General features: G+C 44.4%; 1 protein-coding gene across 1 annotated transcript in view; it reads right to left on the bottom strand.

Moving 5' to 3' along the window:
• Window positions 1-19,493, bottom strand: part of TNN (tenascin N) — an 80,766-nt gene extending 61,273 nt beyond the window's left edge. Inside the window, exons 1-2 of the mRNA XM_081494041.1 lie at window positions 19,314-19,493; window positions 963-1,404 (exon numbers count right to left, since the gene is read on the bottom strand). Of these exons, the coding sequence (XP_081350167.1) occupies window positions 963-1,368 (406 nt within the window). The 5' untranslated portion in view covers window positions 1,369-1,404; window positions 19,314-19,493. The remainder of the gene's footprint in view (window positions 1-962; window positions 1,405-19,313) is intronic.
• Window positions 19,494-20,004: the final 511 nt, after the last annotated feature.

Raw genomic sequence — 20,004 nt, forward strand, 5'->3', positions numbered from 1 at the left:
GCTGAAGTTGAAGCCTGGAAAGGTGGGCCTGCAGAAGCTATGAAACAGCCCAGTCTCATTATGGGGATAACAGATGGGAGAAGGGTTAACCAGGCTCCCATCTCTAATCCCAGACAGCAAGAGGCAGTTGGAGGGTGGGCCAGTCCTCCTGATCTGCTTACCAGCCCCAGCTCTTGATTCCCAGAACACCCTTTTTCCTTCCTAAAAACTTTTGATGTTTGGGCTGCTCAGGGGCAGTTTCATGCTCTTTTATTGCCATTTTTTACCCCCCGCAGCGTCCTCCGTGTCTAGTTCTGCGTCTGGCCTATAGGAGGCGCTCTTAATGGTAGCAATTTCTTCTAGCATTAAAATGTATGCCAAAGTATCACTGATTATTATTCTTTGGAAAATAATATGGGCAGTTTATGTTGAAAAAAAAATGTGGTGATGGAGGTGCTCACTATTTGTAAAGTCAAATTGTAGTACTTTATTACTAACAAAAGAATTAACAGTCTGCTGAATAACAGGCCAAAAAATCTTGTGTACATCATCCATAGTTCTCAGAACTTAGACTAGCTGATAGAATTATCCTCAACGGACAGTGAGGAAACTTAAGAAATTTGTCCAAAGTCACACACTAAATAATGGCAGAACTGAGATTTGTACCCAATCCTGTCTAGCTCCAAGCCATCGACCTTCTTTCTTCTCCAACCTGTCACTTTCCCTTATAAAGGGAAAGAGAGATTGGATCCACAAATAAAACTGCGCCCAGAAGCATTCTCTTCTAAAAGCATTGACCCAAGCTCCCTTTAAGAGTTGCTGGTCCCTCCCTGCTCAGGCATGAAGATAACCCCTGGAGCTAGTACCAGTGATGACATCCCCCTTAGAGAAAACCCAGAGAGGCAGGATGCTCACAAGGCTGGGAGAAAACCTAAACGTGCTCATTCAGAGTTTGTTGAATGGATACCAGGTGGTGCGCTCACCAGCTGCTCCTGGGCAGCAGTGCTGGGCACTGCACCGCTCCTTCACCTCCGCCATCTCCTCCTCCAGCTTCTTCACCCGGGCCAGGAGGTCCCGCACGCTGCCTGCCAGCTCACAGTCCTTCTGTGGTGTCTGCAGGCGGATGTTGTGCCTGAAGATGATATTCTGTTCCTCAGTCTCCTCTGAGGCCAGGAGCGAGGTTCCATCACCACGAAGGGGCTGGGGGTCAGCCTCCACCTGGACCAAGGTGGACTTGGGCACATCAATCTTGTAGGTGTGGCTGACGGTGACCTGTTGCTCCTTCTCACTGCATCCAGAAGACTCGAGAGTGGCTGGGGCTGAGGCCACCAAGAGCACAGAGCCCAACAGGAGCCCCAGGGGGAAGCAGAACCTCCCCTGGAGACCCATCCTTGGGGGAGACAGGGAACCGATGCTCCTGGAAGCCTGCATCCAGAAGAACATGCAAAAGAAAGCCAGGGACATCTGTTGATGGAAATTGGCCTTTTTAATGGATTCTAAGGGTCCACGGGAAGCTGAGAAACCAGCAGAAAGATTTCATCCTCTATCTCCTGAGGGCTTGAATTAGATTATTTTTTTTGTTCCTTCTTCACACATTGCACATTCCTGCCTCCTGCTTTGCTGACACTGTTCCTACTCCCTGGAAGGCCCTCCTCTTCATTTCTAATTCTGTATTTCACCTGCACTTTAATAATAACAAGACTTCTTGTAGTCAGGGCATACTTTGTGCCAAGCTTTGCTCATCCTAATCCATCCTGACAACACTATCAATTGTAGCTGTACGTGGAGCACAAGTTGTGTGCCAGGCACTATTCTAAACATTCTACATTTATTATTTCATTCAATTGTCACAACAACCCTTCATGGAATATATGGTTATCCCCATTTTAGAGATAGGGAAACTGAGGCCAGCTACCTCAAATGACTTTCTCACAGGCACACATGGCTGAGAGTGGCAGAATGTGAACCCAGGAACTCTGACACCAGAGTCTGTTCTGGTACCGTGACATCATGCTGCCTCGTGAAGATGAGGAGGCAGAGGCTCATGGGATAGAGCATGTTGACCTGGGTACCATGACCAGAAAGGGCAGAACCTGTTCTCAGCCCCCCAGGCCAGTGTCCCACTCACCACCTCTGCCCACAAACGTGCAAAAGGCAGAATTTCTAATAAAAAATAACTTCTCCACAAAGTCTTCTCTCACACCCCCTCTCTCACCTCAGCTGGAAACTAGTTCTCCTTCTGCTGAGCATTCACAGCAGTGTATGGGTCCCTCTGAGCTTCTCTTAGCAGTGATTCTTGCCTTGTAATTACTCTTGGATGCAACTTGTGTCCACGCAAGACTGTAAGGCCTTTTAAGGCCAGGACCCAAAGCCAAGTCCTCTCAGGGACTGCCCCCAAGACGGGAGCACAGAGCCCCATGTGCTGAGGGGTTCAGTCAGCCTCCAACTCCTCTGATGCTCAGGTGGTTAGTGAGTCAGGCCACCTGGACCAGAGCTGGCTGTTAGGTTCCACCATGTCTGCCACCCACAGAAGGTGCAGACCTCTGGCACCATCTGTGTGCAGGAGGACCCCATCTCTCCTGGGGCCCCTGGCCCCCATCTGAGATGGCACATTCTTGATCACTAACAAGCCGAGTCAGGGCAGATGCCAGGGAACTTGGTTTGCACCTCACGTTGACTTGCAGGTACGCAGTCACCAACCAGTACATCTTTCAGTCAAGCTGTCATCCAGAAACCAGTCTGCAGAGCTGCCTCCTGACAATGGACTCCTGTGATCAACTCGAGACTCACAAGCATTTGTACTTGAGACTGGAGAAGTCAGGAAGCCTAGTCCTTTCCCGGTGGCTGTGTCCCAGGCAAGCTCAGGGTCTCCCTCTCTGTGTGTGAGGCGGCTCCTATCTACTGAAAGGACGAATGGAGCAGGTCCTAGGTGTCTATCCTTGTGAGTTCAGTTCAGTTCAGTGGCTCAGTCACATCTGACTCTGTGACCCTGTGGACTGCGGCACGCCAGGTTTCCCTGTCCATCACCAACTGCACTTTAGCCTCCTCAGTCGTCAAGTGGGAATAGCAGTGGCTGCTTGACTGCATTGTATGTGGAAGGCACTTCCCACCATGCCAGGCACATGAGTGCATGCTCAGTCACTTCAACTGTGTTTGACTCTTTGTGACCCTACTGAGAGAGTAAATTCCTAGGTAGACTTATAAGAAGTCTGGGGTCCCCAAGGAGGAGAAAGGGGTCTGGAGTTCTCAAGGAGGAGAAAAGGACAAACTTTTTTTCTTTAAGCGCAGAACTGATGATTGCACAACAAAACAACTCATCTTGCTCAAGGATATGTTTTTCCTTAAATTCTATATATAACAATGTACCCTGCTTGAGGACCTGTGTCTCCTTCTTGAGAACCTTCTGGCTAATCCTGTCAGCTTAAAATGTATATTGTGGGAATGGGTCTAGTAAGACCTTTACAACCTTGAGACATTCTTTTGATTTATTATAATAACCAATTAAAAAGTATATAGCTCACTTGCTAAGACTAGCAAGTGGGGCATTCTCCATCCCCCTTCCGATGTCTATGTCAGAAGATTTCTCTGTCCCTTTTTATACTTTAATAAAACTCTGCTACACAAAAGCTCTAGAGTGATCAAGCCTGGTCCCTGATCCCAAAGCTAAATCTTCTTTAGAGATCATGAATCCAACATCATTCACCATAAGCTATCATTATGGACTGTAGCCCACCAGGCTCCCCTGTCCATAGTGTTTCCCAGGCAAGAATACTGGAGTAGGTTGGCATTCCCTCCTCCAGAGGATCTTCTAGACCTAGAGACTGAACCCACATCTCATGGGTAGCAGGGGGATTCTTTACCTCTTGAGGCACCTGAAAGCCCTGCCAAGCACATAGTAAGGACTCAATAATTATTTTGAGGTTTTATTTTTAATCAGCTACTCAGTATGACTTCCTTTTTTCTCTTATCTCTTTTATTGGGAAGGGTGATATTGAAAAGAATATACAACATAAATTGAATAGTTTTAGTGAACTGTTATGGGCTTCCCAGTTGCTCAGTGTTAAAGAATCCACCTGCCAACGCAGGAGACACAGGAGACCCAGGTTTGATCCCTGGGTTGGGAAGAGCTCCTGGAGGAGGAAACGGCAACCCACTCCAGTATTCCTGCCTGGAGAATACTATGGACAGAGGAGCCTGACAGGCTACAGTCCTGTGGTTGCGAAGAGTCAAACATGAGTTAGCGACTGGACACACACAATGAACTGTTTTAAAGACAACAGTCATGGAACCACCATCCAAATTAAGAACTAGAATATTGTGGACCTGGAAGATATTATGCTTAGTGAAATGTCAAACAGAGAAAAATAAGTACTCTATGTTTTCACTAATATGTGGAGTCTTAAAAATAAATGAATAAATAAAAGAGAAACAGACTCACAGGTAGAGAGAGAAAATGAGTGGTTATCAAAGAGGAATGAGGTGGGGGAGAGGCAAATGAAGTAAAGTGGATTAAGAGGTACCTACTACTAGGTATAAAATAAGTGTTACAAGGATATAATGTACAGCAGAGGAAATATAGTCACTATTTTATAACTTTATATGAGGTGTAACCTATGAAATATAAAATTACTACATTGTACACCTGAAACTAATGTAACGTTGTCAATTAAAAATTTTTTAAAAAGAACTAGAATACTGCTAGTGAGAGTGTTAGTCACTCAGTCATCTCCAACCCTTTGTAACCCCGTGGACTGTAGCCTACCAGTCTCCTCTGTCCATGGGATGCTCCAGGCAAGAATACTGGAGTGGGTTGCCATTTCCTTCTCCAGGGGATCTTCCTGACCCAGGGATCGAACCCAGGTCTCCCACATTGCAGGCAGATTCTTTACTGTCTGAGCCACCAGGGAAGCCTTGAGCCACTAGGGAAGCTGCTAGAATCCTAGAAACCCCCCCACATGTCCTCATCTGATGCTGCCTCTCCTCCACATCAGTAGTTGAAATCAGCAGAATGCCATCAAAAGGATTGACCTGGGCAGACTACTTCTGGGCAGAAAAAAAGGAAACTCCCTAGTCATTAAGCCAAATTCTAATACTGTGTAAAATCTTTAATTATTAATAGTCACCATTTATCTTATATCAGAAAGTGGAGGAAATAAATGCTGAAGGACCCTGGCAGAATTGTTATTTAAAAATAATAACATTACAACATTAAATGTTATTTGTCGAGTTGCTGTTACATGCAAGGCATTGACCAGATGCATTAATCCTCATGTAAGATTGGTGTTATTCTCCTTACCCTGGGTGGAGAACCGGGTGTTGAAAGTAAGTTCACTTACCAGGAGCTGCTCAACTAGTAGGCAGCACAGACAGGATTCTCATTTAGGTGCATCTGATGGCAAGCCTGTGCTTGTTCTTCATTGATGCGACATTCTGATACAAATAATGGATGAGTTCAGTATATACCATTTCTATGCAATCCCCTCCATTGGACAAATGTCATATATGTTGTACCCAAAGGTTGTGCCACCATTGTGAACTAACCAGAACAGCCCCAAAGGAAAGCTCTTCTTCATGTTACCCCTTTGCCACACTCACTCCACCTTGGCTCTTTCTATTAATATTATCCAAAGCATGTATTATTGATAATAGTAATAGCACACCTCTTCTGAGCACTTACTACATTCCAGGAACTGGACCCAACAGCTTGCAGAGGTAATGGAATGGTCAGTAACACATTTCTTGTCATCAGCTGATTTAGAAAGTTGGTTAGTAAGTCCCCACACATTTTAGAGAAAGCTGTTCTACTGGAGGGTTTCTGGGGGTGGGGAATTTGGGGGGGAATAAGAGGTGAATACAGTGCCTGCCCCTTGCCTGGGGGAGTTCAGAGATGGGGGTTTGCTTGGAACAGGCTGCATAGCAGACTCTGGAGGGAAGCCACAGTGGGAGGGCTTGCACCCCAGAGTTTGGGGAGACACAGTATATAAGTCCTTCCATAGGTGAAGTTCATGCCACAGAAATGATGCAGCTGGGGCCAGAGTCGAGATGCACCCTGCCACAGCTCACTCCAGGGGGCCAACTACCAGAGGAGGTGCTCAGAGGGTAGAATGGGGACGGTCTGAAGAAAAGAGGGGGCAGGTGGAATCAGCTCTGGGAGCAGCTGCCTTAACAAGGCGTCTGATAACCAGAGGGAACTATAACAGCCCTTGCTTAACAAAATGCCTTTTCCCTTCTCTTCTGACCCCCCTCCCTTGCTCAGTGAGCAATATGCCAGTTGGAATAGGGGAGATGGAGGAAGAAAAGCAACTTACCAGGCCAACCATGACCCCCCGCCCCCACTCGCTCACTCATCTTTGGATTCCAAAATCACCCTAAACTGAGTGAAAAGAAAAGCTGCAGCTTGGGTGGGAGACTGAGACTCTGATATGGGAATGTACCTGCCTTTCACAAAAGGGGTTCTCTTCCAACCCCCAAAATGACCAACAGAGCTCTGGAATCTGCTGGAGATCTTTGTTAGAAGATGGAGAAGGTGAGGAGCACTATAGAGTGATTTGTAAGGTAGACGTAGGATAAAAATGACTATATTTCACCGTTGCTGTCTTCCAAAGTTCAGCTGAGTGATAAATCAGTCACACACACATTCTCTGCTTACTCTCTAGGATGGAAACTGAGGCTCAGAGGCAACAAGCAATGTGCTCCTGATTGTGCAAGGAGACTATAAGATCGTAGATTGGAACCCAGGTGCACAGTGTCCACTAACTGAGCCATTAACTCCTGGGCACTCTGCCATCACCAGTTACCACACAAATGGATCTGAAAAAGCACTTTCTAGGTATGGGCTGCACACAAGTTTCCACTGTCAAGTCTCCGCTTCCCAGACAATAGAGCTAAAAAGGCAGGCCTCAGACCTCTCTGCCCACTGCTGTTATCCAACCACCCCCGCCACTCCCAGTCCATGGCTTGCTATTCTCCAAAATACAAATAGAGTGCAGATGGTTTTCTGAAGAAGTTCTGAACAAATGCAAAAAATCCATGGACTCTTGTCATAAACCACAGAGGGACTGGGCATAGCCCACTCTCACGGTGTTTGTCTTTGAAGCCTGGAATAGGAGAAACCCCAGAAGCCCTTGTAGGAGTGTTCACTGTCACCCATGCCTCTGAGTTGTAGCAAGATGTCCTTGCTAATTACAGCCTCTTGGATGCCACACGTTGAGGTCAGATTTTCCTAGGCAAGGATATTTCTCGAAAGATGATGAGAATGGGGGAGTCCTCAACCTAGCTCTTCTGTCAAGGGCAATGGGTGGGAGGAGATGCTTTCTGGCTCTCTCTCCGACATGTGGCAGGAGGCTCAGGGGAAGAAAGGAATGACTTCACCCACTCTTTTATGAACGGCAACCACAGACAGAGGTCTGTGAGGATGGGGAGGAGACAGGGAGGGCAGTACATGTCACCCGGAAAAATGCAGGGCAAGTTTCTGAATGGGGATGATTATTCTGTTGAGGAACAGTTTTCCGTGGAGAGAAGAGTAACTGCTGTAGGAATATATCGGCAAAGGGTGTAGGAGAGCCGGGAAAATGCACACAGGAAACCAGGCGTCCTTGAGAATCAGTTTCATTGACTGACGTGCATGCAGCACATGCTAAGTCGTTTCAGTCATGTCCAACTCTTTGCAAATCTATGGACTGTAGCCCGCCAGGCTCCTCTATCCATGCGGATTCTACAGGCAAGAATACTGGAGTGGCTCTGGGGGAATGTTTCCCAACCCAAGAATCGAACCCGAGTCTCTTGCATCTCCTGCATTGGCAGGCAGGTTCGTTACCACTAGTGCCACCTGGGAAGCCCCTCATTGACTGAACCTTTATTTAATTCTGACTTCAGGAGGGGCAGTGGGTGATGGGGAGAAATAGGAGCAGTGTGCATTAAAACTCAGGACAAATACTGCCTGCTATTGCTGTTTTGAGAAAGGCTCTTTGAGGTGTATCCTGCTGACCATGAACTGGATGGATGGTCCCCCTAGTTCAGCCCTGAGGCTGAACTGATATCACTGGGCTCTACGTTTATACTTTATTTCATTCTCTTTTGGCAGCCACATCTACCTCTGTGGCTTTCATTTCCAGCTGAACACTGAGAGCTCCCCAATCTGTATGTGAGTTCCTAGCCCAGACATCGCTGTAAGCTCAGGGATGACAGTGGCCATGACTGTGTTGAACCTCTCCATATTCACAGCCTTACAGCACAGTCCTGGCCAAAGTAATATTTTGTGTAAATAATAATAGCCACTGGGTTTTTTGCTTGTGTGTTCATTAGATGATGGTGCCACATGCTTAAAAAGACACAGTATTCTCATTTAATCCTTAAAATCCTGGCAGTCAATTGATGTCACTCTCTGTTACAGGTGCTCAGAGAGGTTAAGTAAGTTGCCTAAGGACACACAGCTAACAAGAAGCAAGTGTATTAGACGCTCAGTCGTGTCTGACTCTTTAGCAACGCTATGGACTATAGCCCACCAGGCTCCTCTGTCCATGGGATTTCTCAGGCAAGAAGACTGGAGTGGGTTGCCATTTCCTTCTCCAGGGGATCTCCCTAACCCAGGAATTGAACCCAGGTCTCCTGCATTGTAGGTGGATTCTTTACCATCTGAGCTAAGGAATATATCCCAAGCTGGGATTAAGACCAGGTTTGTCCACTCCCCATATCAGTATTCTTCATTTCCCTGCTATAATTACTGCATCAAATGGAAAAAATCCAATAAGATTACTACATGTGGAAAGGAGACCAAATGTCCACCTTCCTGAAATGTTTAAGAGAGGGATTCTCCAAAATAAAGGAAGCTCAAGGCATACTGAGTCCTCAATTAAACACAAATTTTTCTGAGCAGTACCAAGGATAAACCCCTGGGAAGATAAATTATTGTTTGTCCCATAAAGAGGTTAAATTCTGGTCAGTTATCTTGAGAGGCTGGAAAGCTCTCTTCCTAGGAAACACAAAGCAGACCAAGACATCTGTCTGTAGGGGTAATTACCGACCAAGTCTTCGGCCAGAGGAGAAGGATGGACTCTGATCCCAGATGGTCCTCTCCAATCCTAGGGCTGGTAGTCTTTATGTCACTTCATTTTCTCCGAAGAAGGGCAGGAATAAAATATACTACTTACATCAAGGAGAGTAGCAGTCAATTTCTTAGCTACCATTACAGATCTATTTAAATTTAGGGCTTTCTCTGGTTCCCTTATTACCTCATCTTGCCCTTACAGTTAACCACAGCAAATAAGAGCACTGCTTTGGGTTTTAGAAAGACTGTATTATCTTGGATTTTAGGGTGGAATCACTTTAAAAGATATTCTGTCCCCAAATGAAAGGGTGAACATCACTGAGCTAGGAAGGAAAGTAAAGGAGGTGGGTAGCTAGGGATGTGGCGATGTCACAAATGTTCCCTGGAAATTTACTCCTCCCCCAAACTCCCTCTGGCATATTCACCAGTGATCTACAGTCTGCACCCTGAGTGACTCCAGGGTCTTTTAACTCAAACACTCAGTCTAGGAGAGCAAGTTTTCATGCAACTGAGTACTTGCCATGGCTCAACTCACCCTGGCCTGGAAGCCTTATGTAAGGAGTTTCACCTCTGTATCTTTTTCTCCTGCAGGTTGCAAACACCTATTATCCACAAGGCCTTCCCTGGTGGCTCACTTGTAAAGAATTCTCCTGCCAAAGCAGGAGATGTGGGTTTACTCCCTGGGTCAGGAAGATCCCCTAGAGAAGAAAATGACAAGACACTTCAGTATTCTTGCCTGGGAAATCCCATGGACAGAGGAGCCTGGTGGGCTGCAATCCATGGGGTTGCAAAAGAGTCAGACACAACTTAGCGACTAAACAACAACAACGAATGATGCACAAGGTCATACTGTTTCTGTCTGGGTCACTCTTTAGACAAAACAAGTATATGTGAGCATTTTCATTTCTAGTCTTTGTGACATTGAACTCTGCACAGGCATTCTGTATAGGACACGAGTCAGCAAGTTGTGAGTGAGGATGAAAAATTGATTTCATGTGATAAAGCTTAATATGGTCACATTTCAGACCTCAGTTCCCCCAGCTCAACGACTCTGCTAGTTCAGTGGAATACACCCAGAGAGTGGCCAAGAAATCCTTGTGAAGACCTCACACTGCCATGCAATACCCCTTCTCACAAAGACTCTTTCTATCAAGTCTGCCCACGTGCCCTAGGCTGGAAAAGATAAAGGATGGCATTCCTGACCCAGCCTCAGCACTCAATCACTTTTTCATGGGTTGCTTGTGTGATTGTTTTGTTCTATCAACTGAATCTCTCTTTAACTTTTTTTTTATTTGATTGCATCAGGTCTTAGGGCACTCAAGATATTCATTGCATCATAAATCTTTCACTGTGGTGCATAGGCTCAGTAGTTGTGGCACGCAGACTTAGGTGCCCCAAGGCATGTGGAATCTTAGTTCCCTAATCAGGGATTGAACCTATGTCCTGTGCATTACAAGGCAGATTCTTAAACTCTGGACCACCAGGGAAGTCTCTATCAACTGAATCTTAATCCACCTTGCAAAGGCTCACGTGGGTGATGAGAAAGTGGCTACCATTTTCTAAGCACTTATTATGTGCCAGCCTCTATGCTAAGCATGTTTAGAAGCTCCTCCTGAGAATCAGGCAAAGATATTTATTTATCCCCCAGGAAGGCCACACACACACACACACACACACACACACACACACAAAAAAAACCCTTCATTTTGATTTCAAGGGAATGCATAGGCTCATGCATGAGGAGAAGACAAAATGGGCACAAGGGCAAAAATTCAGAGACCTCAAACTACATCAAACCAAACACCTAGGCTCCAGAATGACTAAATATTACCTTATACAAAATTATCCTTATTCCCTATGCTCCTGAGGGGCGTCTGATGAGAAACTATACTTGCAGCTGAATGGTAATGAAGAGAGGCACATCATGAAAAAGTTGCAATCCCTTTCGTTAGTTTAGCATGTGGTTTTCCACCTATTGAAATAACTTGAAAGCTCCAGCCTTCTATCAAAGAAGAGAGGCTTTTCCTTGTTAATTTCCAAGGACTTGCACTGCTCCACCCACACTCACTGGATCTCTCTTTGAGATCAACAGCACATATTCAGATGGTGGCTGGTTGACATTAACAGTGAGTCTACTGCACAGAGTCGGACACGACTGAAGCGACTTAGCAGCAGCAGCAGCAGCTACTGTGCTGAAACCCAGCAAAGCGCCTGAGATCTCACGTCTGAGATCTCAGCTTCATCAGCTTGCATTCTGGCGGCTCCAGATACTGCTACAGAACCTCAACCATGATCTCATGTCTATATCCAGACCTTATAGGAGCCAAGGCTCTGGAATGAGCACTGGGTGGACAAGAGTTTCCACTGGGTCTGGGCACGATTTCCTCTGGCATCTTCTTGGGAGCAGATCTCAGCCTACTCTTCATTTCAAACCACAGACCCGGACTGGGATGGAAACCAGAAGCCACAAGATGATTTCAAGTCATGCTGTCCTATTTTCTCTCTTCCAGGAGTCAATTGCAGCCCACAAGCTTGGGGACATAGCAGGATTCAGAATTGCATAAAACAATGTCAGGTGGTTTTTTTCCCTCCTCCTGGGAAAATAATACCGATGCTATTACTCTTTATTCCTTCTTAAGTTCCTTCTCCCAACACTCTCACCTTGATTCTGAGTCTCCAGCAAATGCCCAAATGCCAAAAATCACTGATTTTTTTCCATGTAGACTCTGTGCTCAGCCAGCTACCAATCTATAGTCTTGGCTGAGCAGGTGTCACCTGATACCTTAGTAATACTTCAGCTTCTCCAAGAACCAGTGGACTCTAGGCACTGTGGTTAACCTATGTCCAGATTTGGGCAGTTTCTCATTTTTATGTTAGGACTTGCTCTTTTCTTAATGCTTATATAAGCAACTCAGTTTTGTGCTTTTAAGTGATTGTTCTCACTCATTCTTTCTCTCTCCTTCTTCTAGCTCTCTCCCAAACATAAAAACATGTAAATAGATACATAAATAAAAACATCTCCAAAATCTAACCCACCACATTATTCCTTGAATGGTTTCAAAATGTTTCCTTTGTGGCATTATGAGGGTAATAGCATGAAGATTTTGAGAAAAGACATTGTCCTCTTATAATAAGAATCAAAACTGATCAAATTAAATATTTGAATAAACTTCAAAGCTCTTCAAGTTCATTCACAAACATCATCTTTATTGGAATATACAAAATCCAGAAAAGAAAAAAGTTATAATAGTTTCCTGATCACAACTAAAATGAAAGCTCCATTTTAGAATTTTTAAAAGTGAGATAAATTACAAAAAAAAAGAGAAGTCTTTGACATTGTAAAGCCAGCAGAAAAATAGAGATGAGAGCGTGGTAGACTTAAAAGAAACATTTAATATAAAAATCTATTATTCCATGTGGAAAGTTCCCTATAATACAGACTGCATCTGGCCAGGTAAGAAGATTGTGCTTAGCTCAGTTGGGGAATCAAGTATAGTATTGGTTAGGGACATGTTACTCAGGTCCTGGGAAATATTATTAGGAAATAATATTTCCTAATTGGAAATAAATATCACCTCATGGACTTGACAGAAGACCAATTACTCTGCCTGGATATTTAGGATCGGGAAGTGAAGCCCATGAGTTCATTCGCACCTGGCCACCATCCTCCCCCCACAGATAGAATCTTCAGAAATTGGTGCTCTTACCTTGGAGGCTACGGGGTACCACTTCCAATACTTCTGCTACCTGGAAGCCAGGCCTCTGGGGCTGCAGACCTTGGTGCTTGTCTATCCCTCGTTCTCTAATTCCCTCAGCTGTCCTCTCTGGGTTTAAATCCCATCCAGGCCAGGGGAGGAGCCAAGAGGGACTCTTGGGTGTTCCCCTCTCTTCCCAGCAAAAATTCAGCTAAGAGATAATGAACAACTCTTTCTTATTCTAACTAGGAAAGGAAAAAATATATACAAAATTTCTCCCCTTTATTTTTACTTCAGTTACACAGCAGCTAAAAATACTGGAGGCTGTTTCCATTTAAGTAGGTCCAGAAGAAGGTTATTAAAAGAGTTTGCATGTCTCCTGGCCAAGAGTGGGGTCTCAGGGTTTGAAAGTGTGTTCAGCAAGTCTCTCTTTTTTGCTGGTTTCAGGCACTCTGGGATTTATTGCCTACCATTTTTAAAATAGGAAAAGACCTCAAGCACAAAAAGAAACGAGCAGAGACCTCAGGGACAGAACCTCTGTGACTCCCCAGACCTCTCCCTCCATCAGCTCACAGCTGGGAGTGGCAGGGTTCTGAGGACACCTAAGAGCAATAGCAGACCCAGAGGGTCCATTTCACAGCCCATTCTGACCCAGCCTTTCCCAGAGGCCTCCCACTCACCAGCACAGAAGACCCCTGTCACCAGGAGGGCACAGGGGTGCCCTTTCATCTACCCTTCCCCTTTTGCCATCGGATGGCCTGGCCTTTACCCTTTCTATGAACCAGCTGTTCCAATAGGTCACAGCCCTACCCTCCACCCCTCTCCTGCCCTGCTTGAGGTGGATTCTGGAGCACAGATCTACAACACATGTTTTAGTTCAGCTCCGTAGTCATCAAATGCTGTTGGAGAGAGAGCAGAAGGAAGAAGACAGAAGAGATGTGGAATCAAGGAGCTGCTCCCAGAAGTGTGAAGGTGCGTCCAGAGCCAGACTGAGTGTATCTGAAGCTTGTGTCTGCTACTGGCAGATGAACTTTGACTTAACCTCTTCCTGCCTCTGCTTACTTATCTCTAAAAGAGAAATAATGTGATTATGGTGAAGATTAAATGAGTTGATACATGTAAAGAATTTTGACTAATCCCAGGGACACAATGATGGTTCAATAACTTAGCTTCAGGGGAGGGTGGGAAGGGATAAATTAGGAATTTGTGATTAACAGATACACCAAAATATTTATAAAATAGATAAACAACAAGGACCTACTACATAGCACAGGAACTGTATTCAAAATCTTGTAATAGGAAAAGAACCTGAAAAACAATATGCATGTGTGTGTGTGTGTGTGTGTGTGTGTGTGTGTGTGTGTGTGTATTTTTGACTAGCCTGAAGAGGGAGGAAAAACAATCAAAGGAGAGGAGTCAGGTCCCACATGGGATCAACGCTGCACAAAGAGAAGGAAACTGTCATAAGATGTAAGGCACAGAGCAATGGAGTTCAGAGGAAGCAAGAATCCAGAGCCAGACCTAAGACCCTAACCATAAGCCATAAGCATTTTCACCCTGTCCAGGACAGGATGGACAGAATCAGTCATGGGAACAGGGGCAGGGGATGCTTTGGTTTTCCCACAGGTTGTCAGATGGAGGTTGGAGCTGATTTTATTTAACTCTCCAAGAAAGGTGACTTCAGTTGGCACTCAAGTTACAGGATTTCTTCTCAGTAGCCCTCATTTCAAGATCCATAGTGCTGGTTGACTTCTCTATGTGTTTATGCGGAGGCTCCTTTATTTCAATACGAGCTCCTGGAGAATAAGGACTTAGTTTTCTTCTTTTCCCCTCACTACCTATGGTATTGCCAAGTACATAATGCATTATTTTAAATTTTCCAGCACGACAGATTTATTCCTCGAGATGCCCAAGGACAAAGCAAATTCCCCAAACCTATTCAGGCCTAATGAATGGTGGAAGGCATGGTTTTGTCTGCCTCCCCAACAGCCTTGCCCTTCCTCTTGCCCATGAGAACCCCAATTTTACTTAAATAGCCACTTGCCTTCTCCTGATCTTGGGCTTCAGGGGTGTATAGGCCCATTCCATGCTCCAGGAGGTGGGTTCTGATTTATCTAAACTAATCAGGATAATCCCACGGTCCTTACCACTGACTGATTCAGACAAGAACATGCAATGCTTTAGGGGTCAGTGAGTTGTAAGGAGAGGCTGCTGATGGGGCTTCAAGGAAAGGTCTTCACTAAAAAAAACTAAATAAATGACCCAGAGAGGAGCACATCTTTATATAAAGATGTCACATCTTTATATAAAGCCTGAGACTGTGTCAGACACCTGGCAACCAAATGTAAGGAGTCTTAGCCAAAGACAAAGAAAATGTATCAAGGATGGCCAAGCAGAAAGATGGCAGGAATCTGGGGGTTTTAATGACATTACTAAGCTGCTGAATTACTTGCCCCTCAAGTTTTTCTTTAGGCCTCCCAGGTGGTTCAGTGGGTAAAGAACCCACCTGCCAATGCAAGAGATGCAAGAGACACTGGTTCAGTCCCTGACTCAGGAAGATCCCCTGGAGAAGGAAATGGAAACCCACTCCAGTATTCTTGCCTGGAAAATCCCATGGACAGAGAAGCCTGGGGGGCCATAGTCTGTGGGGTTGCAAAGAGCCAGATGCAACTGAGCACGCAAGTTTTCTACTTCAGCACTTTCTTGAGTTCGGATTTTGTTTCTTAGAACTGAGAGCATCCCACAGGATTCTACATTGCTCTGTTAATTTCTTGATAGAAAAGTGATTTATTGACATCCCACTAAGAACATAAAGAGAGAGATGTAGAAAACCCTAGAAAGAAATTATCACAGCCAGGGACAGGCCATAACTTAGAGACAGGTAAGTCAGTTTCCAAAGCTTTCTGTTCCTTGAGCAGCACTGCATGGCCTTCAGGTTGGGAATCCATGGCAGATTTTAAATTCTTTTATTTTTTAATCTTTTTTGGGACTTCCCTTGTGGTTCAGCTGGTAAAGAATCCACCTACAATGTGGGAGAATTGGGTTCGATCCTTGGGTTGGGGAGATCCCCTGGAGAAGGGAAAGGCTACCCATTGCACTATTCTGGCTTGGAAAATTCCATGGACTGTATAGACCATGGGGTCACAAAGAATCAGACGTGACTGAGTGACTTTCACTTCACACCATGTATTTAAATTTATGGACCACAGCCTTGTCTAACTGAATGAAATTATGAGCCACACCTTGTAGGGCCTCCCAAGATGGACGGGTCATGGTGGAGAATTCTGACAAACTGTGGTCCACTGGAGAAGAGAATGGCAAACCATTTCAGTATTCTTGCCTTGAGAACCCCATGAACTGTATGAAACGGCAAAAAGATGAACTCCCCAGCTCGGTAGGTACCCAGTATGCTACTGGAGATCAGGGAAGAACTAACTCCAGAAGGAATAAAGAGACAGAGCCAAAGCAAAAACAACACCCAGTTGTGGATGTGACTGGTGATGGAAGAAAAGCCGATGCTATAAAGAACAATATTGCATAGGAACCTGGAAGGTTAGGTCCATGAATCAAGGCAAACCGGAAGTGGTCAAACAGGAGATGGCAAGAGTGAACATCGACATGTTAGGAATCAGTGAACTAAAATGGACTGGAATGGGCGAATTTAACTCAGGTGACCATTATATCTACTACTGTGGGCAAGAATCCCTTAGAAGAAATGGAGTAGCCATCACACTCAACAAAAGAGTCCAATACGTGTATTTGGAGGCAATCTCAAAACACGACAGAATGATATCCGTTCGTTTCCAAGGTAAACCATTCATTATCACAGTAATCCAAGCTTATGCCCTGACCAGTAATGCTGAAGAAGCTGAAGTTGAATGGTTCTAGGAAGACCTACACGATCTTCTAGAACTAACACACACAAAAAATGTCATTTTCATTACAGGGGACTGGAATGCAAAAGTAGGAAGTCAAGGGATACCAGGAGTAACAGCAAATTTGACCTTGGAATACAAAATGAAGCAGGGCAAAGGCTAATAGAGTTTTGCCAAGAGAACACACTGGTCATAGCAAACACTCTCTTCCAACAACACACGAGAAGACTCGACACATGGACATCACCAGATGGTCAATACAAAAATCAGATTGATTATATTCTTTGCAGCCAAAGATGGAGAAGCTCTATACAGTCAGCAAATACAAGACCAGGAGCTGACTGTGGCTCAGATCATGAACTACTTATTGCTAAATTCAGACTTAAATTGAAGAAAGTAGGGAAAACTACTAGACCATTCAGGTATGACCTAAATCAAATCCCTTATGATTATACAGAGGATGTAACAAATAGAGTCAGTGGATTAGATCTGATAGACAGAGTACCTGAAGAACTATGGATGGAGGTTCATGACATTGTACAGGAGGTAGTGATCAAGACCATCCCTAAGAAAAAGAAATGCAAAAAGGCAAAATTATTGTCTGAGGATGCCTTACAAATAGCTGAGAAAAGAAGAGAAGCTAAAGGCAAAGGAGAAAAGGAAAGATATACCCATTTGAATGCAGAGTTCCAAAGAATAGCAAGGAGAGATAAGAAAGCCTTCCTCAGTGATCAATGCAAAGAAATAGAGGAAAACAATAGAATGGGAAAGACCAGAGATCTCTTCAAGAAAAGTAGAGATACCAAGGAAGCATTTCATGCAAAGATGGGCACAATAAAGGACAGAAATGGTATAGACCTAACAGAAGCAGAAGATGTTAAGAAGAGGTGGCAAGAACACACAGAAGAACTATACAAAAAAAGATCTTCATGACCCAATAGCCACGATGGTGTGATCACTCACCTAGAGCCAGACATCCTGGAATGTGAAGTCAAGTGGGCCTTAGGAAGCATCACTATGAACAAAGCTAGTGTAAGTGATGGAATTCCAGTTGAGCTATTTCAAATCCTGAAAGATGATGCTGTGAAAGTGCTGCACTCAATATGCCAGCAAATTTGGAAAACTCAGCAGTGGCCACAGGACTGGAAAAGGTCAGTTTTCATTCCAATCCTAAAGAAAGGCAATGTCAAAGAATGTTCAAACTACCGCACAATTGCACTCATCTCACACACTAGCAAAGTAATGCTAAAAATGCTCCTAGTCAGGTTTCAACAGTACATGAACCGTGAACTTCCAGATGTTCAAGCTGTATTTAGGAAAGGCAGAGGAACCAGAAATCAAATTGCCAACATCCGATGGATCATCAAAGAAGCATGAGAGTTCCAGAAATACAGCTATTTCTGCTTTATTGACTATGCCAAAGCCTTTGACTGTGTGGATCACAATAAACTGTAGAAAATTCCTAAAGAGATGGGAATACCAGACCACCTGACTTGCCTCTTGAGAAATCTGTATGCAGGTCAAGAAGCAACAATTAGAACTGAACATGGAACAATAGACTGATTCCAAATCAGGAAAGGAGTATATCAAGGCTGTATATATTGTCACCCTGCTTATTAAACTTATATGCAGAGTACATCATGAGAAATGCCAGGCTGGATGAAGCACAAGCTGGAATCAAGATTGCCAGGAGAAATATCAATAACCTCAGATATGCAGATGACACCACCTTTATGGCAGAAAGTGCAGAACTAAAGATCCTCTTGATGAAAGTGAAAGAGGAGAGTGAAAAAGTTGGCCTAAAACTCAACATGCAGAAAACTAAGATCATGGCAACCAGTCCCATCACTTCATGGCAAATCGATGGGGAAATAATGGAAACAGTGAGAGACTTTTTTTTTTGGACTCCAAAATCACTGAAGATGGTTACTGCAGCCATGAAATTAAAAGATGCTTGCTCCTTGGAAGAAAAGGTATGACCAACCTAGACAGCATATTAAAAATACTTTGCCAATCAAGGTCCGTCTAGTCAAAGCTATGATTTTTCCAGTAGTCATGTTTGGATGTGAGAGCTGGACTATAAAGAAAGCTGAGTACTGAAGAATTGATGCTTTTGAACTGTGGTGTCGGAGAAAACTCTTGAGAATCCCTTGGACTTCAAGGGAATCCAACCAGTCCATCCTAAAGGAAATCAGTCCTGAGTATTCATTGGACAGACTGATGCTGAAGCTGAAACTCCAATACTTTGGCCACCTGATGTGAAGAACTGACTCATTTGAAAAGACCCTGATGCTGTGAAAGATTGAAGGCAGGAGGAGAAGGGGATGACAGAGGATGAGACGGTTGGATGGCATCACCGACTCGATGCACATGAGTTTGAGTAAGTTCTGGGAGTTAGTGATAGACAGGGAAGCCTGGCGTGCTGCAGTCCATGGGGTCGCAAAGAGTCGGCACGCTCAGACACGACTGAACTACTGAACTGAACTGAATCTTTATTGAACTTGTTACAGTATTACTTCCATTTTATGTTTTATTTTTGGCCCCAAGGCATATGGGATCTTAGTTCTCTGACCAGGGATTGAACCTAAATCCCCTGCATTGAAAGGCAAAGTCTTAACCACTGGATCACCAGGGAAGTCCCTAAATGGCCATAGATTCTTTGCAGCCTCTCCCTGCAAGGGATTGAATTTATGTCCCCACTGCTTGAACCCGGCTTACCTTTGTGATTTCCTTTGCCTGAATGATTGAGGCCAAGTGTCACTATGAACCTGAGCTTGAGCCTCAAGTGGCCTTGAAGCTTCTATTCTCACCATCTTGGAAAACAAATGCCTTTTAATGATGAAGGAGCACAGGAAAAAGAGGCCTCGCCAGCCTTGCTGAAGCCGCAGACATTTGAATGAGCCCAGCCAATACTACGTGAGCCATCCTGGCCCCAGTCTACTCCAAACTGCCAACCCACAGAATTATGAGCAAATAAGTCATTATTTTAAGTCACTGTATTTTGGAGAGGTTTCCTATGCAACAATGGAAAAAGCATACGGAGCCTATACCCAAACTAGGGGAATAGTTTAACTTGAAACTAATTTCAACCCATTATTCCATCCAAATAAGTGTAACCCATCCCAGAACAACCTGGAAAAAAAAAAAGTTGCTGGTTCAAATGGTGGTTCAACCAACATGTTATTATATCATCTTCTTTTATTTGAGAAAGATGTAGGAAAAAGTATTCCAACTGCAGTCATATCCAATTTTATTTGTCCTAAGAAATCACCCCAAACCCAGAACACCAATGTGCTGGCTCTGGAGGAACCCGAATCATTTATGTCTAGTTTGGAGACCTGGAGCTGGTTTTAGCTGGTCTGGGTCTGGTTTGAGCTGGTTGGAAGATATGTCTTAGTATCTTTAATTA

Source organism: Giraffa tippelskirchi, chromosome 5 (genome assembly GCF_054371585.1).
Source record: "Giraffa tippelskirchi isolate mGirTip1 chromosome 5, T2T-mGirTip1v1.2.pri, whole genome shotgun sequence".
NCBI lineage: Eukaryota > Metazoa > Chordata > Mammalia > Artiodactyla > Giraffidae > Giraffa > Giraffa tippelskirchi.